The following is an 18,343-nucleotide window of genomic DNA, read 5'->3' on the forward strand; positions in this document are numbered from 1 at the left end:
TACAGCATGTTTTTCTTCAGGTGGGAGGTGTGTGTGTGTGTGTGTGTGGGGGGGGGGGGGGGCTCTATTTGAGGGAGGCATTTATTTGTCTAAGTTGAGAACGCACCCGCAGCTAATTGGGGCCCGGCGTCTATTAGAGGGACGCTCACTATTTGAGGAAAGAGGCAAGAGGACCATTAGAGACCCAAACGCACTTGGTTCCCTCTAGGTTCCATCCACTACATTGTATGTATAGAGAATGAGACTGTTAGAATCTTAAAGATGCATTTCACTCCCCAGTTAGCCACAAGACCAGAAAAGGTTTACCTAAGCAAAAAGCCCTAATTGGCTGTGACGTGACAAAACTGTGTGCTTCAAGGCATTGCAAAAACACCACTCAAGCATTGAGAACACACAAATCCCACACAGGAGGGCTTGCTCGGGATTCGAACCCAAACTCGCAGACCTGAGAGACACACATGCTAACTGCCACTGCCACTTGGAGGCAAAGTTTGTTTTGATTGTCATTGTCAACTTCCTCTGACCCATTTCCTTATTCAAAAGTACAGTACATAGGTCATGTTACAACGGCGGAGCATGGTCATGTGACGTCGTTCACACGACGTTTTATGACTGAACTAGTTTAGTTTGCATTACTGTGAGTAATTTACACACCAGTTATGTCGCTTCGGCCTGACTCACCTGCGCAACTCACCGGCACGTTGAGGTGGTTAGGCCGCATTCCTCTGTAGTTATGTGGAGGGAGAGGACAGTCGCACTTATCAACTCCTGCTCAGCACACAATACAACAGGATTTTTTCAAACTCGAGGCCATTTATAAAGTGGTCAACAATGAGCTCGGGCTGTGAAACTACCACCCCTATTAGATTAAAAAAAAAAACCTTCAAGCATAGCACCAAAAAAAAGAATCACTATATTTTACAAGACTTTACAAAACCATAAAGATTAACCAGATGTTTTTGGCTCTTTGTTTTCCTTTTTGGGGACCCAGAAAGATTAGCTTTAAACTAAGCCAGCATCATACGTGCACGTTATCGCTTGTTTATAGTTTTTACATTTTTGTCTTAACTTACACTCTGACAAATAAGAATGTTATTGTTAGCAATTAACTAATTTTACGCTGTTAGAAATATAAAAAAAAATCCTGAAAAAGTTTTATATTTATGGACACATTTTACACTGGCAGCTAATTTCTATTTTCAATGGTAATGATTCCGTCAATACGGTGGCTTTGAGCATTCTTCATTTCACTCCAAAAACTTGAGATTTTCCATTACATTTATTATTCATTGTGTTAAGTCAATGTTACGCTACTAGAAATGCATATTGATCAAGCTTCCACTTTTTAATTTCTAGCTCACAATGTACATGCAAATAAAATATGTGAGCTTGCTGGCAGGGTGAACATTTTTGTCTGTTAACATTCATGACAAAATGGACAGCATGTACTGTATATGATTAAATAAATAATTTTATCAAATTAGCTGTGGACAATAAAAACATGTTTTTTATTTTTATTTGGATATGCCAAAATGACAATATGCCCAGTAAAAAAATTGGCATACAGTAAAATTAAGGTAACACATTTTTAGTAACATACTTATACAGTGTGTGAAAAAAAATTTGTGTCCACTTTTTGTAAGATTCCACACTTAATCATTCTACCGAATGATACTGATAGACCCAAAATGCACTTCACAGTGATAATGACCCAATTGTTTCAAAATCCCAAAACATTTGAAGTCGACCAGAAGCAAGTGTATTGGACTTTAGAGGTTCCACTGTCTGAAGAGGAACGGGAATAATCAGTGCAGTGAGTGGGCTCATGTCTTTGTTTCTAACCTTGTCACCTCATTTAAGGCACTGTGACAAAATGGTGGTTACTATGAGTCAGTTCTACTACCTCCTGCTCTTAATGCCTGAATGGGGGCACCCACTTGATCCTCTCATTACCGCAGGCTACAATAAAGAATGATCAAGGATGTGGAAGATTTCCCAGATGCAATTGTCGCCTTATTCGAAGGAGAATGAGATGATTTCATTTGAGCTTAACAGTGTGCGGTGCATGAGTCATGTCTTGTCCCGCACCAAGATGGATATTTTGGCTAGATCACTAGTGTACCCGCTGGGTCTCTCCTCTGCATCGCTAACGAAAACATGTCCTTCGTTTCCCCTTTCTTGCCCGGCCTCGCCCCATTTCGCGGACACAGTGATTTGTGTGTGTGTCTTGTTCACACACTGAGCAAAGCTGGAGGGAGCGTTACTGTAGCAAGTGCATCTAGCCTAGGAGACGAGGAGCAGGAGGAGGCCCCATGCTGAGATGTCGCAAGTGGTGTATACTAAGAGCCGAGGAAGGAGGATGAGGAAGGGGAGGAGTGGGGGCATCGCTTGTAAATAAAATTGTGATCCTCCCTGTCCTGTCTCCATAGTAAAGGACAGGCATCCGTGAAAGCTGCTCGTTACTGCAACATTCCTCCCTAATTCCTCAAGTGTAAAATTTATGTTCCCAAACTCCTCTTCATTTGGAGGCAACATGGCTTGAGAATTCCTCAGCCTCTTGATGAGTTTCTTTTGCTAGCAAGTTGTATTTTTCTCGTATATCCAAGGTAACCAACAGTTTTTTTTTTGGGGGGGTGACCTGAAAGATGTGCAGCTTATCTAGATATAGTTGTCTAGTGGAGATGGACGTCTTTTTTTGTTTCTTGCTTTGACTCGCAAGCTCAAACTTGAGATAGTCACTCACTGCAGTTTGGCAGGTATAATGAATACATATATATAAAAAAAAAAAAAGAAAGTTACTGTCAAGCCAATCATAAAGACACTTAGCTTAAAACAATTAGCATATATATGACACTGTATGATGCTTTAAGCAACAGATGTCAGAATTTAATTGTTGCTAGTACTCATGTAGACAGACAATAAAACTGTTCACATGCATATATTCTTCATCCTTTGCAAAGAATGACTAATTTTTGTGTCGTACTGATGACTTGAGGAGTTGAGTTTGTTGTGATTGAAGTTTCAGTGAACGGTGTATCTGTCAGGTGCACAAACCGGAATGAGCAGCACAAGTGACGGAGAATATGTGACAAAAAGACTGCAATAATTATTTTTTGTTTCATTATGTAATTAGTGTGGGGTTTTATTAAGTACAATATTATAGAGTGCTATTTCGAGTACTGCAACTTTTGAGGTTACAAGGCTAGAAATGACAAACACACACTAATGCATTAGCATTTTTTGTTGCTGCGTCTTTGCTGTGGATTATATCGCACAGTACCCACATTACTGCAGAGTTCTGTTGTCTTGCCGCCCTAAAAAAAACACCGGAGATGCTTATTTTCCTTCGTTATTGTTTGTGTACGTTTTTGTCACCGATATGTTTACTACTGTTTTTTGGTGTGTCTCGCTGTACTATTTTAGAGAAACAACCATTCACATTCACACAGTGGACAACAATGTGGTTTTTGGAATGTGTGAAAAGTAGCACCGGGATAACATGCTAACGCCATACAGAAAGACCGTAGCCCAGACTTCAGAACTCTGATGAATATGTGCAACCCACTAATTCACTGTGCTGCCCAAGAGGAAACGCGACTCCAATCAGCCATTTACCAAGCTCTCCCTGGATGGACCAAGACATTTCATTAATCGAACATTGTGGGGGGAGAAAAAATATTATCCTGCTGCATTGCACTTTAATAGAATGCCATATGAAATGATGGAGTAAAGCAACTTAGTTTTACCAAGTTGGTGTAGAGAAAAGGGTAGGTTTGTTATGTTAGCAACACATTACAGTGTGCAAATAATGTAAGACTGCAACTCCTTCAATCCAGCCATGTGTTACTCAATGTTTACACACCAGAGAAAGAAAAAAGGGTTTTTAGCGAGGCCTCTATAACAAGCTTCGCTGTGCCTCTCTACCACAGTCTGGAGACTAATGAGCAGGTCGTCTAGTTAGTATTTCTGTTGCTGCAAAATAAACACACTAATTGTTTTTTTTTCTCTACTCATTCTGAGAAGCGGTCCATTCATTACAAATAACAGCTTTTTGAACTAAAGTTAAAAAAAAATGAAAGAAAAAAATGTCTCCCATAAAGGCTGCCTAAACTGAGGCTCTGAGGTAAAGATATTCACATTCAAATATGGAAAGCGAGTTGACACAAACCGAGATGACTCAAGCTTTTGAGTCTTGTTGAGAAATGTGTCAGGCTGAGAGACGTCAACAGTGTAATGGTCTCGTATAAAAGTTGCAGAAAGTAGTATTAGGATGTTTATTTTGGTATTAAGCTTACTCTAGCTTTTTTATTTATATATGACCTTTCTCACAGCTGCCATTTTGACAAAGAAAAAAAGTAGATGGCAGGAAGTGTAAAATTTGTAGCAATATGCAAAAAAATACAGAAGATTACCCACAAACCTTGAGTGGCACATGGGCCAAGGAAGGACCATTACATTTTGGTGACGATATGGGTAAAAGTAGTGATGATCTAGCTCTTTGGCATAATTGAGCCCTTCAACAAACTCAAATTTCCTGCTTTTGCTAAGGTTATTGAAGTTGTATGTTGGTCATTAAAGCACTGCTAAAACATTTAATCTCATCTAGAATGATTTATTTCATAATCGACAGTCTGATGTAGTCAATTATAACTATCAGTGAAACCATGTACCTCTGTGCAGAAATACTCCCATATTACATGAACATCCAAAATGTTCAACTTTGACATTGTCGACTCACTGCACATTTGATGCTGATTAAATCTGTAGGGATGACGTGTCGTTTTATTGGTTAAGCGTTGCCGCACATTAATAGGACTTGAAAACACAGCTCGCGGCTTTAACACTGGTGGGCCCAAAGGGTTTTTAACAACAGGCACTTCTTGTGAGAGTTTCTGTGGCGAGAGGGGCGCGGATTCATCTTTTTCACGCTTGAAAGGCCGTGGCTCCGTGAGGCTCGAGGAGCTCAGGCGAAGAGCTGAAGAGAGGTGTTTGAAGTAGTCTCCTTTGTTTGGGGAGGGGGGTGGGGGGGGGTGTAGGAGGTGTGTGACAGTGACGCAGGCCAACACTGATGGATTGTTTGTCTCATCCTGCCTCCTCTCTCCTTCAAGGACCTCTCATGACTGAGGATGTTTACAATGTTTGCACACACTAATCTTAGTGGTGGATATGCGCCACCTGGACTGTGAAACGTGATTGTTTCTTCTTCTTTTTTTTTTATGGACCAGATGGTGCTGCGGGAATTTTTAACAGTATAATTACTCATCTTTTTATGAGTAAACAACAATTAGTATAGTTGCTTTAGACAAATGCGAGGTAAACTCCAATACATGTGATGTGTCCAAAATGATATGAATTACTGTAACAATGCTACTTATCTTACCCTCTTGGTGAATCGGGAGGTTCTGGGTTCGAAACTGCTCATTGCTGCTTGGCTATTCTCAGGGGACTTTGGCATCATTCCACATTCCAAAGAAATGCATGTTAGGTCAGTTAAAGACTAAATTAGGTGTGAATGTGAATAGTTTTGTTTATACAGTGGGACCCCCACATACTCGTAGTTTGGCACAGATTAATTTTTTTAAATTTTTTTTAGTTTATTCGATATCAATTCATTTAATTGAAAACACATTTGTAAGCATTTTTAATCCTTTTTTTTGTGTTTTAATCCTTTTTTGTGGCAAATAATTGTTTTTTAAGAATGTTTTTCTTTATTTTTTTTTGCAATTCATTTCATTTCAGTAGCCGTCAAAATGCGATAAATACATAGATTTCTGTTATTCACAGACCAGCCCTTTCCTCCATGAATAGTGGGGGCACTGTGAATCTGTGATTGACTGACAACCAGCTCACCCGCTCCAGTTTACCTGCTACGCTAATAAGCATTACGCATATTTAAAGATGGTAGTGTGAACTCCAAATGAACCATGGACTAAATTTACAAGGTGAGGAAAATGTTGAGGGGACCAAACAGAAAACCACCACCCCCTCCCTCACTCTATTAATCGTGCCCTCATATAGTGCGTTCCCCTTGGGTTTGTATTAATTTGACGAAAGACCATTCCATCTTCCATCTGTTTCGTCCGTTTTCAATACGGCAAATAAAACTCACACGGTGTTCTATCACAGGCACAGCAGATGGTCTCTTAGCTTGGCAGCAGCTGCGACTCCACGCACGCACTGCACACTCAAATACACAAACACCCATTTAGTCTGGTACTTTCGTTTGCCCCACCAGCAACCAAACAAACTGTGGAGTAAAACACAGGATTCATATTGCTGCTGGCTTGATCAACATAATGCAAGCATGACTTTGTACCTGTTAGACAGCAGCAGTGTTGTCATTACATGATAAAGCAGTTACACCTCGCTTTCGATTGAAATTGCTTGGAGGTGAAACCAAGGGATGGAATGTTCAACTGTTAAAACAGCAACAGAAATGGCTGTATCACATAATTGTCAAGGGATCACAGCACAGCAGCACACTTGACATCGCCACTTTTGTTTGACATGTCATGCCCCTGATTATGGAACCAGCATGTTGTTGACAATCATCGGCTACGGTGGCATTAGTGTCTATCAAACAAGACGTGACCCTGTAGTTGGCTCAGATCAAGCCCTTCATGTTCATTCTTGGTAGTACAAATTCACCCCCCCCCCCATTCAAATTGCTCAGTGAAGTTGGCTCAGTATTCCCAAATTCGTAACAAGAATGTCACAGTGTAAAATTAACGACAACACTGATTTACCAAACAATCTCTAATTGGATATTAGAAAATCGATTTGCCTTGGGTTAAAACAATCAAAATGTAATCCAAATTCATTAACATTCATTCCAGGGACCACAGCAGCTCAACAAAAATGAAAACCCTGCAAAGATATCTTACTCTACATGGTAAAAGCAATTTGATTTTTTGTTTTTGTTTTGTTGTTGTTGCTAGTAATACACTCATATTGGAGACGATTTTGAGTGCCATCGGATGTCTGTACCTTTTTTCGCGTCCCCTACCACATTCATCCTCTTCACCCATTTAAGAGTTCATGCCAGTTATGTCACTATCAAACTATGATTTCTCCGTTTTATCGCACAAATTGTTTTCATTATGAGTATGATAATGAGAGTGATATACTGTATGGGAGCAATACATTTGTCCAAATTCGCAAAGGAGATACTCATGATACTCTTATCCTAATGTGATTTTCCAAACAAGACAAACAGAATGGAGACGTTTTCCATGCATCTGGGGACATGGTGACCATAAATCCAAAACTGGTGCGATAAAATCAGAACCTTTCCACACTGTTATCACTCCTGAACCAGCCTCCCTTTTATGTCCCTTACTGTCTTACTCTGGAAGACATATTTTATATATATATATTTTAGGTGCCTGTGAAGTGGAAAATGTGTGTGTCTTGTAAATTTGGCACCACAGAGAAATACTGTTAAGAACCCTACCCGATTTTGAAAGATAAAAAAAAAAAAATCCCCAAGTATATGAATGAGGCTTCTCTGTCTATGGCCTGTGATTGGCTGGTTCACATAAGATTTGGACTCTTACCATCGAACCAATCGTGATAACATTTGTAGACGTCATTGCATCTTCCCCCATGTACAAAAGTGGTGTTGCAGCTCCACGGCTGGCTGGCTGGCTACCGTGACGGCTAAACGGCAACTGTGCCTCGAAAAGTCATTGCCTCGATATTAACTCATTCACTGCCATTGACGGCTATAGACGTCAAAAATTCATTTGAACTATTTCTATTAGTTTAACATTTTTTTCTCCTTTGGTAACAAGAGTATGAAAACCTAGAACTTTTTTTATTGTAAATTTAGAACAAATATAAAATGTATGATTAATTGTGAGTTAACTAGTGAAGTCATGCGATTAATTACGATTAAAAGTTGTAATCACCTGCTGCCCCTAATTTTGAATCTTTTCTCTTTTTTTATCGCGTCAGGCGATTCAATTTTTTAATTGTATTTAATTGCATGACTTCAATAGTTAACTCACGATTAATCACAAATTAAATGTACAATACATTTTTTTCTAGGTTTTCATACTGTCAACAAAAGTGGAAACAAATGTTAAACTAATAGAAATAGTTCAAATGAATTTTTGACGTCTATAGCCGTCAATGGCAGTGAATGAGTTAAAAGGTAAATAAGTAGGCAATAAACAAGCCGAGCTTCTGACAAGTATCATTAATATCAAAAGGAGTACTAGTATTTAACAGAAGACATGGCTAAGCCATGCTAAACTAGCACTAAGCTATGTTAAATGTAGTCACAAAGCCCCAAAGGAAATGATTGATGCTGTAAAATTTGCATACAAGTCTCACTGGAACCACATTTAATACAGCTGAGTAGCCAACTATGAACAGAAAATGAATACGTGTCTAGAGACAATATACAGACAAATCTCTGAATTTACGGTACAGGGTCTGAAAATAAAATCTGTCCGGCTGTTGCATTTGCCCCCCCCCCCCATCTCTTTATCCACTTGTTCATGATGTCTTCCTGGTCCCGAAGCTTATTTGCAGGCTGTCAGGTGCGTGTGTTAGGTTCTCCCTCCAAGAGTTTAGATTTCGATCCCAGTAGAATGCCAGATTCCGTCACAGTCGGATGCATGACTCATCCCGCGCTCCTCCTTGACTCATCAATTCCTATCGCCACCTGGAGTTACCACCACCAAGGAGCTTATGTTTTCATTGCACTTTGTTAGTTAGCAGAGCAGCAAAGACTGATTTAGACCAAACTTTAGAGCATATTTAAATATATGCATCTGTCCATGAAAGACGATTCAATGTGTCTCTGTACATTGGGTGCTATATGATTCAAGGACTGTTTCATTTTTCTTTTTTCATTTTTTTTTCAGGAGAGCTCAGTATTGTTCATTCGATTTGACATCATCATTGCTCTCCTTTTTTTTTTTTTTTTTAAACAAATAAATTAAAAAAAATTTATAAATGTTTTTTTTTTTAATATATATACATATACACACACATATACATATATATATATATATATATATATATATATATTTTTTTTTTGTATGTGGGTGAGAATGTGTGTGTGTGTGTGTGTGTGTGCGTGCGCGCGTGCGTGCGTGCGTGCGAGCGTGTGTGTATTCATCAGTTCACCTAAAGTCCATTAAAAAAATCCCATACTAATAATATAATATAATAATAAATTGCCAAATGCAGAAACGTCATTGTAAGTTATCACGATGTAGTGGCTCTCGCTAACAGACAGAATTAAGTATACAAAATTTGGTTAAAAAAAGGACTGTTTCAATTTAAAGTGGAATGATTGGATTTGGTTCAAGTCACTGGAATTACTCCTCTGTGTTGACTTGGTATCTGTATGGTCTTGACTACAACAACCCTACAACACCTCTCCAATGTCTTGGCCTTAACCGGTTACTCCAAAGTATATGTCGTTTTCTGCTTGTTTACTGTGTTATGAAACCACAAATTACTAACATTGATTGACTGGTCATGAAATGTTCTTGTTTTACAGAGCATTGTAGCCAAATACGGCTCTCAGTTTCGGGGTAACTCGCAACATGATGCCCTGGAGTTCCTCCTCTGGCTTTTGGACAGAGTTCATGAAGATGCTAAAAACCCAAACAACAACAACAGTAGCAGCAGCAGTAGCAACAACACCAAAGCTAACGTCAAGGTGAGTCCAATTTGACCAGCTTCATTTGCTTCTTTTGGTGATTGAGTCCAGTTTAGACCAAGGTTTTACGCGGATCTGATCGGCTGTATTGGATTGGCCGATCATTTGCATTTCACGCACCTATTTTGACATGGATTGGTTTTGCCAAATAAGACATTACAGCATCAGTGCTTCCTTCCTGTGGCAGGTCACCACAAATGAATTCTGTCAATATGCAATGGAACCGTCGTATGAACTTTCTTTTGTTGTGCTTCCATTTCTGGTACTATACTGCAAAGTTATTTAAATATAAATATTGCTCCATTTTGTGATTGGATCTGTGATCAGCCCCCAAAATCCTGATTTTGGAAAGCCTTGTATGAAATGCTTTTGTGAGAGTATGAATAAAGAAGCTTCTCATTTAGTTGCTCTTCATGCTGGCGGTGTCTGCCAAATTTCTATCTCTTAACCTTGGTCTTTGAGACCGGCTCAACTTAGCGAATGAGTAGGGCAGACACATCATGACTTTGTTTGAGACCTTTTATGACGACATGAGCCGACTGACAATAATATTTAACGTTGTGGCAATACACTGATGATTGGCGAACAGGTCAATGTGTTCTCACAGGGAGTTGTAAAATAAGACTTGGGGCAACAGGAAACACTTGACAAGCATGGCATTTCTTCAATACAGGCTCTTCTTTTTTATATTCATGGCATCGCTTCTCCCTGATGGCATTCTTTATGCCAAATAAACATCTTAAGGCCGCGGCTCTCATTAGACTGCCAGTGCTATAATAAAGCCGGCTTTCCTCCACTGAATCTATCAGGCAGATACTGGCCTTTTAATAGTCAGGATCATCTCTGGTTTATTTATTTATTTATTTATTTTCAATATTGATCCGCTTTGTAAACAGATTTCATTGTATCATTCAATAGTGTCATTGTCCGTATACTGTTGATAATCCGACAATGTCGGGACTCCAGCTTTGGACCCTCATGCTGGTTCCGTGCTATGGGTAAACATTAGCTACAGTATGTGCCCATAACCTTTATATGCTGAGCACTGCAGTGAGCATGAGGGCTAGGCATTTGCCTAAATGACCCGCTTGTTTTTTCAAATCTAATGAGCTGAGAAACAACCGATTACATTTTAGAGAAGATCTGGTTATTCTGAATTGTTTTGCCTCGGCAGAGGTTTTCTCTTTACTATGTGCTATATTTTGATATTGTCAAACATACAGTCAGATCCATAAATATAACGATTGAAACAATGCTCATCTTTTTTTGGGGGGGGGGGGGGTTATTTGAGCTGTTAAGTAAACTTGTGAGAAATTAAAAAAAATAATTCACACAACATGAAAATCAACAGAATCGAAAGTAAAACAGCGGTCAACCCAATCACTGTTAATAAATTAGACACACAGTACCTGTTTGAAAAGAAGTAGGAAGAATCAACTTATCCCTAAACACTGCCACAGTGGATTTGAAAGGAAGAAAGACGTGCTTAAACTGCAGAGCTTTAATTTGAGGGTATTTACTTCCAAATCAGGGGAATGATGTAGGAAGCAGGACAGTTTGACACCGTATGCCTCCCACTTTTGAAAGGACCAAAAGTAATCATGGGACAAATTAACAGTCATAACTCAAACTTTCACTTTTTAATACTTGGTTGCAAATCCTTTGGAGTCAATTACAGCCTGGAGTCTGGAATGCATAGACACCAGCAGATGCTGCATTTCATCCCGAGTGATGCTCTGCCAGGCCTCTCCTGCAACTGTCTTCAGGTCCTGCTTGTTCTTGGCGCATTTTCCCTTCAGATTCACCTTCAGCATGTTAAATACATGCTCTATCGGATTCAGGACAAGTGACTTGATGTAGCCATTGCATAACATTCCACTTTGTTGCCTAAAAAACTCTTTGGTTGCTTTTGCAGTATGCTTCGGGTCACTGTCCGTCTGGATTGTGAAGCACTGTCCAATGAGCTCTGAAGCATTTGAATATGAACACATACTATTGTCTTCAGAATTAAACCTGCTTTTGTCAGCAGTCACATCATCTTTTTTTTTTGTAGCTTCCAGCATGAACGAAAGGGAAGAAGACATTGCAACTACTTCACTAATAGTTTAATTGTGCTGTATTTGGAAGAGAAGCGTGTTGGTACGACTACATTCAGTAGCATGTTAAAAATTAAATTACTGTCCAACTTTTCTCGTATACACAGTCACTTAAAAAAAGAAAAATAATTTTCTTTATTTTGCACTCAGTTGATTCATTATTTTAGTTATACACGCACTTCAGTCTTTGTTTGTTCTGGCAGTTCATGTGCATCTGCACACCACTTAGTACGTACATCCCTCTCTCTAAATATAATTATAAGAATGGAAAATAGGGAATTGTAATCAATTTTGGTAGTTTTGGGGCTTAGAATGTAGAATTTTCAAGTAATTTAGTTGAGTTACCTGATGCAGGGTTTAAAATTGTTTTTTTGTTCTTGTTTTGTTTTAGCAAAGAAACTTAGTTGGTGAAAACACTTGGCACAGTCTTCTGTAAAATGCAAAGAGTTTCACTTGGATTGGAACACATGAATCAATTTTGTTCTTTATGTATTTCTCTGGGGATGGGAGGGAATGATTGTGTTTTAATTCCCCTAGTTGATCAAAAGGCATTAAATTGTGCTGTTGTGCAAGAGTTGGTAAAAAAGTTTATCTTCGTTTTATTGATGGCTGACCACTCTGAGCAGGCGGAAACCCGGCCTTTATGTCGAAGCATGCTGGGATAGGTTCCAGCCTCACCTCCCCCGAGCCTGAATGCGATGAGCCGTTTAGCGAAGAGATGGATGGGGATGGATCTAATGATTTGTTTGAAACCCCACTAGGGTGACTCAGATGGGCTGTGATTTTGTGGTGTTGATCTATATCTATAATTTTCTCATATTGTCACTGCTCAGTCGACATTTTAATTCACTGGCCCTATCATCATCCATCAAAGACATACTATCAAACATGATGAGTGAAAGGGGGAATTATTGCAGAGCCACTATTTTACACTTTAAACTGTCTGTCACTGATGTGTGGCTTTGTTAGTTCAGTGCTGGATTGCATTAGGCTGTACACACATTGCACCTATTGCACCGGGTAGAAGGAGCAGTGGCACCAGTTCCACAGCTTGGCCCAGCAATATTATGTAACAAACACAAAAGCCACTTCAGTAAGGTTAGTATGCCTTCTAACGGGATCTTGCTAAACCTGCTTGGTTTCCCTCCCCTTGTTTGCCTGGCAGCACATTTGTAGCATTCTTCAGCAAGCTCGAGTCAGACAGCAACACAGTCACAGCTTTGTGCACACTTTGTACTTTCTCTCACTCGGAATTGAAAAGCTTGGCTGATTTATGAAAATATCAAATATTAGACTTAGCATTTTTTTTCCCAATTGTAGTTGTATTGCACAGGGCTTTGTTGTAAAAGTACTTATATGGGAAAATAGTTTATAAACTGGATGAGCTGTTAAAAAAAAGTATATATTTTTAACAAGTTCATTCAAGATCGACCCAGCAAGCAAAAAACTGTTTTCTCATCAATTTTCAGTATTCGCAACAAAACATCGTACATGGTTGTCAAGTGGATAAAAAACAAATATGCAAAATAAAATTTGCTTTTGCTCCTCATACACACCCATGTCAGTCACTACTGCATCAGTCAACAGCGGTGTCGTTTATTGTTTCGCATTTGCGTAATTAAGCGGGCAAAAGCCAGCATGTGCAGCTCATGCAACCTCTGAGAAAAAGCAGGCTTCATATTGTTCTTTGATTGTAAAAATGTTTTTTTCCAGTCACTGATTGCTCAAGATAAGAAGGTATGTTTTGATTGCTGTTAAGTCAGAGGTGTTTTTAATGTTTTTCTACTGAAGGTAGCATCAAGGAAAAATTGAAGGATGCCTGTTGGATACAATAAGTGAAGCCTGGTTACGGCAGCATGCTTTGGGGCTTGCTTTTCTTCAGGACCGATACCGATAACCGATATTTCAAGCCGATATTCATTTGCAGTAAAAGAGAAAATATTACCGTAAATTACTTTTCTTTTTTATATTTAAAGTCAGCTGCCTTTTGCCAGATATTTTTTACGCCACCTGTTGCATCCATTTGCCAGTAATAAAAATATAAAAAATAGACAGCTTTGTTTACAAATTATAGCAAAAATGCAGGGAGCTTCCAGTGTCATCAGCATGTGTTAAGAAAATTGAAAACTAAGCAAGTAAATACCTAAAAGTTTTCTACTGTAAATAAAGTTTCCCAAAATTTCAAAATAATTTCTTAATTTTAAAAAGTTTTTTCTTTTTCTTTTCTTAATAAAAAAATGTGTGTCAGCATCATCTTTTATAAAGTAAAGTAGAAATTTTAATAAATCCATAAATGAAAATCTACCTGTATCTCACTGAGCAACAAATGCATGCGAATGTAGCTAATTTGGGGTTTTCGTCATGGTTCGTAAAATGTTTTAAAAGATCTTTGCAGACAGTGAAAAATGTCTTTGCGATCAGTAAAAACTGTCGGTGAACATCTTACAAATCCTGATTAAAACCCAAAATTCGCTACACTCGCAAGCATTCACCTCTCAGTGAAATACCAGCTTTATTGGCCTTCAAATTTGTTAAAAGGCCAATGCCGATATTTGTCAAATAATCGGCCCGGACGATAATCGGTCCATCCCTACACCTACACATTTTGTTATGTGCATTACCACCACCTACTGGACTGGAGTGAGACATTGGTTTCGCCAGGATGTTTTAATCAATGAAGTCAGACATGTCTAGGACTGTTTGGCCTTGGCAGGGGTCTGCACTCTACTGAATGTCATTCCAATTTAAGAATTACATTCGGCGTGACTGCAGCTGCTTCAACCCTGAAAGCCTGAAACATATCTTTTAAACAGGTGGAAGAAAACTTGGCAAAATTATCCTCACATTTTTGTGAGAACAGAGCAGGAAATGTTTGCTTTTGTTTGACAGTGGCATACATCTCCACAGAGCGCCCAACAAAGTGAACACAGAGAAGAGTTGCATTCAGCCTCAGGTCCGTTGTGAGTTCTATTTCAATTGAATGCATTTAAGAACTGCTCCATCTCATCCCCGCTGGCAGCTCAGTGGTTTGCCAGTGCAACACCACACCAGCGTCCGGGCATTATGTATGCATTATTCCGTTTTAAATGTCGATAGTGCTTTGGCCCTTTTATGCCGCAGGGGGTTAACTGTGACGGGATTGAGTGTGTGTGTGTGTGTGTGTGTGTGTGTGTGTGTGTGTGTGTGTGTGTGTGTGTGTGTGTGTGTGGGTGTTACCCTGGGCCCTGCAGCCAAATGCGGAGACTTTGAAATCGGGTCAGTGAAAAATGCGGTAGAGGCAGCCAGCGAGGCCTCTTATCGACATGGACAGAAATAGTGAGTTTGATAGCTCTCCATGAGTTTGGCCCATGTTCTCCAGGGAAGGGAACGAACGGCGAGAGGGCAAATGTTGATGAATGAGACAAGTCAGCTGACAAGCAGCAGTGTTACATGCTGGTGTGTGCTGATGCTTGTAAGTTGTAAACGCATCAATGAGCTGAAAGACTGAAAGCAAACGGTTTGGAAGCATTTGTTGAAAGTGCAGTATGTAACTAATTTTAAGCTTAATGCTAGCAACATTGTGTCTGACTTTACTGTAATTGTCTTTTCATTTAGGTGTATGGCCACATTTGTACAAAACTGCCAGCATTATTGACCACTCAAAGAGGTGCTTTTATAGGGTTAATGTGGTATTTCTCCTATTACAAGCCCATTGTACCATCAACATGTATTTGATAGCTGATGGTACGATTGCTCCATTGATCAAGCGAGCTAATGCCCAGCCACCCACCAATGTCTTAGACAGGTAAACTCATAAGCATAACCTTGCACACTTAGCCTAGTGGCTTGATTGTAACAGCTTGTTTCATTTCTGAGAAGCCACAAATTCCTGCAGATAAAGATGGAGAGTGAGAACACTTGAAAGAGACAACCAAAGGATTCATTTTTTTCTTTTTTTCTTTTTTACTGCCTTACCCCCACCTCAAAAGAGGTTATTGCCGTTCTAATGAAAGAACAGTTCAAACTAGTGTTCTTTTTTATAAAATGAGTGACATGAAAGAATGATGAAAGCCACCATTTAGAAGGTGATTTTGTATACTTTTGTATCATGGTGAAACAGTCTCTGGCTGTAATGGACCGGTCACATAATTCCCCTCCCCAGTGCCCTCCTACCCTCTTCTTAAGGGATTAAACCAGGACAAGTCTAGAAGAAACTTTTCAAATAAAACTGGAGCTTTGTGAAATTATTCTCAGCATACATTTTTTCTGCCTTCTGGCTTCATCCAAGATTCACTTAGCCCATTCAAGTATCTTTTTTTTAAACCTACTTTCCTGGCGTAATGTCTTGACTTATCAGCCAGCGAGGGATGAATGACTGAGTGCTTCTCTTCAGACCATCACTGCTTGCAACTTTTGCTGCTTGCGGCTGTGTGATATGGAGGCAAATGTGGGCTTTGCTTTGTGGTTGTATCTTATTTGATTGGATGAGTGAACACTTAGCAAGCGAAAGATGCGTAGTATATTGCTCAGTAGGTTGCTGTTGTTAAAATTGACTCTTGGATTAAAAAAAATGGTGGATTTGAATTCAAAGTTAAGTTGTTAAGTGTAAGACTTGACAAAACAACCTCACACAGGGATGTGATTTTTCCGCTAATTCGCGGAATTCCGCTTTTTTACCCCCCCCCCCCCCCCCCCAAAAAAAAATTCCGATTTTTCATTTTATTTTATTTTTATTTTTATTTTATTTTTTAGTAGTTCATTGTGTATGCACATGACTCCGACAGATAACATCTTCTGCTATAACAAAGACATTTGTGGTATGCTCTAATATGAGTTACTTTTCATTTGGTCATGATACAATTATTTGTTCATGAAATTTGAACTATTCAACATTATTTATGTGTTAACTTAGTAATCACATTAGTTAGATATAATGATATTCTCAGTGATAGTTTTTAAAAGCAAAGGCAGTCCAATGTTTTTGAATGTGACTGATTTTGAGTTGACTAAAACTGCCATTTTATATGGGATAGTTCAATATACATTGAAAATTTATGCTGTTTTTTTGTCTATTTCTTTGTCATGTGAGTGCATTGAAAGTACTTAAAAACACGGAAAACCTGGACCTAGCTGGGTGCCAGCGGCCCCCAGACCCCCGGCTAAATTTTCAGATAATTTCACTTTGGTCAAATCACATCCCTGCTCACATGATTAGAGGATGTTTGACACAACCAAAAATTAAACCATTTATTCAAATGGTGGTGTCAGTATGTGTGGTGTCCATTTGACTAAATAAACAGTGGTGGTGGCATGCAGTTGTTGCAATTACAGTACTTTTACTGTGATTGCAGTAAGTAGACGTGGTATTTACCACACGAGACAGACATGGCATCTGTTTAAGATGAAGTTATTGTGGATTATTGGTGGAAAAAGGAAGAAATATATTTAAAAATACATACTGTATGTAAACTAAAATATGAAAAATATATGCAAATAAAAATAATAAACGCCTTAGCCCTCTTCATGCCTGGTTGTAACATGACAAGATTAGCCAAAAACGAGTCTGTTATAACGCTGAGTTTGGTTGTAAAGGCCACTTCAACCTGAGTATAACGTACAAAGAATTTTGAAAATAAAATATTAGGTTGAGGAATTTTGTTTTGGACAAATGTATTTTTTTGCGAAATATTCGTGTGATATAGCCTATAGAAAAGCTGGGCCAAAAAAACACCTTAAAATCAGAGGAAAACATAATAAGCATAATCCTTCTCCGATTCGCTGACAAGCTTCAATTAAAAATATCCACCATAAACTCATACAGGCCAAAATTCCGAGGAGTTCTCTAAATTGATGCGTCAATCCTCACAAGTGTCAGTAGATCTCCTTGGTTGACTTGGTAAGTGTGAAGAAGGCCATGGTAATTTTTATTTTTATTTTTATTAATTTTATAGGATGCAGATTGTCTTTTGGAAGAGCAAATCCAAAGGTAGTTTATGTTGAATGTGGGTAACCCTCATTGCACGTTTAATTTAAAAGGTTACCCAAATCTTTTTTTCTTTCTTTTTTTCTTCAGGAGAAGTGAAGCACAATAATCTGTGGTTAACAACAATTGAAGTAAACCAGAATTGAAATGTTGATTTTAGACAAACTGGTAAATCACTGCAAATACTATTGCTGATTGCAATTGTGATATTTCTAACTGGAGAAGAAGAAGAAATGAAATGCCAACACGGCAGTGAGATATGAAAAATGAAACATATCTACTCATGTGAAAAGAGACAGTTTGAGTAGCAACAGTCTGAGTTGTTTAAGTTTGAGAATTGGTAGAAAATTACGACTGCTAATATATTTATTTATTTATTCATTCATTCATTTATTTTTAAGTTACCTGTGGTAGAGGTAACAGTGAGAACCTTCACTAAAACTACATGGATAAAAGGTACTTTTGAAATACCATCCATAAATAGTTATACATTTAGGACAGATTGTACTAGTTGTTTGATATTATTGTCCTTTTTCTTTTGTTTGCCCTGTTCGAAGTAAATGTAATTACTTTCAAAACAATTAAAACCAATGACTGATTTTATTG

General features: G+C 38.6%; 1 protein-coding gene across 1 annotated transcript in view; it reads left to right on the forward strand.

Moving 5' to 3' along the window:
* The window catches only part of usp43a (ubiquitin specific peptidase 43a), a 63,900-nt gene that overhangs the window by 2,590 nt on the left and 42,967 nt on the right, over positions 1-18,343 (forward strand). Inside the window, exon 2 of the mRNA XM_077570866.1 lies at positions 9,518-9,679. Coding sequence (XP_077426992.1) covers positions 9,518-9,679 — 162 coding nt within the window. The remainder of the gene's footprint in view (positions 1-9,517; positions 9,680-18,343) is intronic.

Source organism: Vanacampus margaritifer, chromosome 7 (assembly GCF_051991255.1).
Source record: "Vanacampus margaritifer isolate UIUO_Vmar chromosome 7, RoL_Vmar_1.0, whole genome shotgun sequence".
NCBI lineage: Eukaryota > Metazoa > Chordata > Actinopteri > Syngnathiformes > Syngnathidae > Vanacampus > Vanacampus margaritifer.